The 5,635-nt window shown below is 37.0% G+C and overlaps 1 protein-coding gene across 2 annotated transcripts in view; it reads right to left on the minus strand.

Moving 5' to 3' along the window:
- Positions 1 to 697: 697 nt before the first annotated feature.
- Positions 698 to 5,635, minus strand: part of DKK2 (dickkopf WNT signaling pathway inhibitor 2) — a 143,042-nt gene continuing 138,104 nt past the window's right edge. For both annotated transcript variants that reach the window (XM_069094806.1, XM_069094797.1), the window contains exons 3-4: positions 5,233 to 5,388; positions 698 to 3,187 (exon numbers count right to left, since the gene is read on the minus strand). In XM_069094806.1, the coding sequence (XP_068950907.1) occupies positions 2,937 to 3,187; positions 5,233 to 5,388 (407 nt within the window). In that variant the 3' untranslated portion in view covers positions 698 to 2,936. The remainder of the gene's footprint in view (positions 3,188 to 5,232; positions 5,389 to 5,635) is intronic.

Genomic DNA, 5,635 nt, shown 5'->3' on the forward strand with positions numbered 1-5,635 from the left:
TAGTTAGCTCTAAAGGGTAATTCAACTGTCTTCCAAAGAGAATTGTTAGCATTTCTCTAGCCAATGAGGAAGTGGTTCGCTGAAGCTCTCTTGTCAGCTGATTCTCTTGCTGTCAGTTTGTTCACCCAGCTCCATCAAAGCGAATTTTTCTACATCCAGTCAAATCTTCTCTTGTCATTTTATGAAGTAACACCTTTCTTTATACAAATATGACCTTCAATCTTCTTTGCATGGTAAGGATTATACAAGAAACCCCGTAAGCATGTCAACACTCCTTTCCAATTTGTCAAAGTTTATCCTAGAGAAGAAAAGGTTAAAGGAAATATGACACTTGTCTTCAAATACCTGTCAGACTGCCACAAAGAAGTCAGGTCAGACTTTTCTCTTGCTGCTTGATTGAGGCAGAGTAAGCACCAATGGGAAGAAACCAGAGGGAGACACATTTTAGCTTAGGACAATGAAGAAGGTGCTTGTCATTGGCCTCTGTCCAACAGTAGAATAGATAGCTTCAGAGGATAATGAATTCCTGGTTATGGTAGTCATTGAAGTGAAGACCTTATGACCATCACAACAAACACAATAAAGGGGATATTTGTGTCTGAGCAGGAAGTTAGACTAGATGACCTCCAATGTCTCAACCAACTCCAAGATTCTGTGAAAGTTCTTTCTTTAATTAAAACACATGTAAATGTGAATATGATATTTGAAAAAGAGAAATTTAATATATTTAATCTTATTTATACATTTCCCCTAAATTACAAAGTCAACAGGCTGCAAATATATTCTGCTACAAAGCTTTCTGTAAGAAATATCTCTATAAGAAAATACATCTCATTAAACATTCCCTGTAAATAAATTACTTCAAATAATCATTTTTGAAGGGTTAGGGTAAAGCAGACACAAGGGGAGTCATGCAGAAGCCAGCATATAAATGTAATTGATGCATAGGAAATGTTTCATGGAAATGCTGCATTTTTTTCACTTCTCCAAACTCACAGAAGCCTATTTGTACACACCCGGAATCTTACTTACATAAATTGGCAAATAGTATATAACTTTTTTTTATCAGACATGTGGGGAACATTTGTAAATCTTAATAATTTTATTTAAGTGTGGGTGGGAGCTCAGATTCCCAACTGATATGCAGGCTCAGTTCCAACATCTAGTGAAAAAAAATTGAATTTGAGTCAACAGGTGGGAATCAGATAGTTCAGAGAGAAGTAATAAGAAGGTGACTGTGGATCTACAAATGGGAAAATCAAAAGCTGTATTTTTAAAGCATTTCTTCCTTCTCTTTGTACTCTAACAATGTTTGGAATGAAATCCTAAAATGGGAAGACCCTTAGATATTTCAGAAATAGGAACATCAGTAGATTAATAATGTAATGGAGTTTTGTGGGTGTTTTTTCCTCTTCCATCTCCATGGAGGGATAAAAAGTGCAGCCTGCTTACTTGATGATATAAATTGTTAGAGAGAAAAGTTCACAAAGAAATGATAATTGTGATATCTGCCATATCAAGAAAGTTGCATTTTGTACTTGAATGTAATTCTGAAGCTGTCCTTTGTTTTTTGTTTTTGACATGTCACTATCTTGTAATAAGATCCTTTAGGCACCTCAGCAGCTAAACCATTTGGGAAGGGCCCATGATGCCTCTACCTCCACTTATAATAAATTGTATTCTCTGGAAAATACAATGGAAAATTGGCATTCTTCATCCACTTGGTTTTTCTGTGTGGATAATTAGCCCAAATGCTTCTAAGTGATTATAGATTTCATTGAACTGGCTTTGCCATGTAAAAGGACTTGATACAATCTGCAGAACTGCTAGTGGGATTCCAGTGTCCTACTTTCACATAGGTCATATCTTCATAAAGTAATGTTTGTGCTAAAAGATGAAAATTCAGTTAATGACTCACAAATTATGTTAAACAGCTCATTACTTATATGAATGCTTTTCCTCTTTCACTATATGTTTTGATATCATGTAAAAACAGGGGAAAAAAACCTTTTTAACTTCTTTCCATTAGAAGTAGAAGGTATGTGATTAAAGGGCTGGATTGGGGAGATACATAAATTGGGTTAAAGCTTTTAGAGACTATGAAACTATACAAATTAATTTGAGGTACTGAAAGCAGAATTGGTTTCCTTTTCAATTTTACCTGTACTACTTTGCATAACTTAAGATTTTGCCAGTGAATATTTCTATTGGTCTAAGTCTCTGGAAAATTAGAGAAGGTAATAACTTTAAAAAGAGCAATTTTCTCCTAACCTTGCTACCTCCCACACTGTGTAAAGATGAAGTTCTGCCATTTTGAGAGTTTCAATTAGGATTTTAATATCTATCTTTGGAATAAACCCCCTTCCATCTGACCATGTACAGCATTTTAAGTGAAATTATGGACAATGGATTGTGAATGCAATTCAGACACTGCCTGCATTTTATACCATTTCTCTAGCTCTTTACATTTCCCAGCATCTAGCATGATGCCAAAGTGGACTTCAACAATGGTATTTCATTCAAATCTGGCTTCATACAGAAATTCAGTTTGGCCATTGTTTCAATAGCCATTAACACCCTCATGGAAACCTGTCCTCTGGCACAGCCTAAATTCATGGGAAGACACATGATAAATGTCAGTAATTTCCACTTCATGCTTTTTTTTTTAATAGCATTTTCACAAATGTTTACATTATTTACATAAAAAGGTTTGCATAATGGAAACACTCCAGCACTGGGCGTTGGCCAACCATTCCAAACCACTTTGGGGGCCTTTGGTGGTTGGTTTGCTTTTTCTCCCTTTTTGGTGATCTGTACTCTTATCATAATCCTCACTTGAGCCCTCTTGCTTCATTACTACCCTTCTTTTCCATCATGCCGTAATGCATTAAATACACAAATTCACAGTCTACTAGGGATGTTTTCTTCATCTGGTGTCATATTTTCTGACACACATGGAGTCTGGCTTTGGAGGAATAGGTGGCATCTTTCCATACTTTGCAAGACAGGCCTTTGGCACAGTCACACCGCTGGAAGATCTCCAAGCCATGAGAGCCCTTTTTACGCTGCTTGGTGCACACCTCACCCTGATGTAGCACTGGTTTGCAAATCTTGGTCCAGAAGTGACGAGCACAACAAAACCCTTCCATGCAGTCTGATGACCTCAAGCAGGGGTCTCCCTCATGTCCTAAGGAGATAAACAAGATGTGGGATTATTCCCTAGTTCTAGCAGTTATTTTAAATCAAGCAGCATGATTTAAATTTAAAACAGGGCAAGAACCATAACTCTGGAACTGGAAGCTCTGAGTTCAACTCCCATCTCTGATTCTTTGCTAGCTGCATGATCTTTTTTTTTTTTAAGCAATCGGGGTTAAGTAACTTGCTCAAGGTTACACGGCCAGTTATTTCTGGGTGTGGTGTGCTGAGTATCTGAGCCCGGATTTGATCCAGGTCATCCCAACACTGGAGCTGGTGCTGTTACTCACTGAGCCACCTGGCTGCCCCTAAGCAATCGGGGTTAAGTAACTTGCTCAAGGTTACACGGCCAGGTGTTTCTGGGTGCGTGCTAAGTGTCTGAGCCCAGGATTCAATCTCCAGGTCTTCCCAACACTGGAGCCGGTGCTCTTACTCGCTGTGCTACCTGGCCACCCCAGCTGCATGATCTTTAACAAGTCATTTAACAGCTATGGGCCTCAGTTTCCTCACCTTTAAAAAGGAGGAGGTTTGAATAATGGTCTTCAAAATTACTTCCAGCTCCAAACCTAGGATCCTAAAACATTAAATAAAGGATTTTGGAACCCTCTTAAATATTCTTATACACGATATTTTCCATATGAATATTGCTTGTTATTTAAATATATTTGGCGTATTTTCCCCCTTCTCTACTCTCGGAAATCAATCATTGTCAGCTTTTGATTACTAAAGGGCTGATAATCCTGTTTGTAAAATATTCAAGTCCCCACCCAGTCCCACTTCCACTACTTTGCCATATTGTCTGTATCCTTATCATTTCCTAATGTCAAGAATATAAAAACAGCTGAAATTTAAACCAGTCCATGTAATGCCTCATTGGAAGGAAGCTCCAATAAAAAGTGAGATTGGCAAAATTTTAACATTCACAGATAATTCCAAAACCTCAGTCCCACATCATTGTTTCCATTATTCATATCAGCTCGGTATTTTGTGAATAAGCGTGCTGCACACTCATCATAAGAAAAAGTTGGAAAGGTAGAGATTAGGCCAAGGAAGTTGCTGAGGTCAAAAGGTGCCATCCATTTAATGTAATAACTCTCATTTTTATATAGTCTTAAAATTTACAAAGCATTTTTTTCATACCAATCCTGTGGGAATATATAGAGTAAATATTATTATTCCCATTTTACAGATGAAAAAACTAAAGTTCAGTTAAATTACTATTTTCCTTGGTCACCACAGAAATAAATGTCATATATGAGCAGTCCCCTGTCTCTACCTTTAAAACCCATTCTGCCACACTATAGGAGATTTTACTAAAAGTAAACCATCCTATAGTGCGATTTAGGGGCTTTGCATCAGTTCATGTAAGTCTTTCGAGTGTTTTTTTTTTTCTGAAATCATTCTGCTTGTCATTTCTTATAGCACAATAATATTCTATTATATCCATATACCAGATAAAATATGATTCTTGATTGACTGCTGCTATATTCAAGACAACTATCTAGTCTAGTTTGCAGAACAGGTGCCGATCTTTATTTCCCCACTTCCACAAAAGACACTGCTTGTCAATGGGGACATAATGAGAAAACATAAAATATATATTTTATTATGATATGATATGGTATGATATGATGTGATGTGATATGATATGATATGATATGATATGACATGACATGATACGATATGGCATGACATGACATAATATAAGGCATTCTGTTCTTTCACTAAGCTAATAATCTACTAGGGGAAATCAGATTCTCATATAGGTATATGAAAGAGTAGAATGAGACAAGTGAAAAGAAATCTAAACAAAGAGTGATGGGAATATTTTGAAGGAGCTGTTCTGGCAGGTATATCAACAAGAGAAGAAAAGCCATGTCAGTTGGACCTTGAGGGGTTTCTATAGATGCAAATCAGGGGGCTGGTAGTGGGGGGAATATTGTCCCAACATATGAGATGATTTTTATTTATTTAAGTCTGACCTAAATTAAATAAAAAGAAACAAACAAAAACATGTAGCAACTTTTGTAATCCAACCTTTTATGTGTGACAGCTTAGAATGTGGTCTTCCTAGATTCTGCCAGCCCAAGTCATGGTGTGAGTAGTGACCATGATTGCGATCTCTGTGGCGCGTGCCATCCAGGGCTGGGATGTGAGGGGTTAATATGCTTTCGGTAACTGGGATACATATACCTGGAAAGGATGATGGGAGAGGTTAGATTAATTCATTTATACATATGTGTGATTTATTTGTCCACTCATGCAATATTTAAAACAGGAAAAAAATGAGAAAGAAATTACATTATTCATCAGCAAACCATATAGCAAACACTTTTAAAATACCTGACATTTGCCAAGCAATGTGATTTAAGGAAGAAAGGAAAGAATGGGGAAGGAAGAAAGAGAGAGAGAGAGAGAGAGAGAGAGAGAGAGAGAGAGA

The sequence above is a fragment of the Petaurus breviceps genome, unplaced genomic scaffold, assembly GCF_028583685.1.
Source record: "Petaurus breviceps papuanus isolate PSGF00001 unplaced genomic scaffold, PetGlider_PUasm1.0 126, whole genome shotgun sequence".
Lineage (NCBI taxonomy): Eukaryota > Metazoa > Chordata > Mammalia > Diprotodontia > Petauridae > Petaurus > Petaurus breviceps.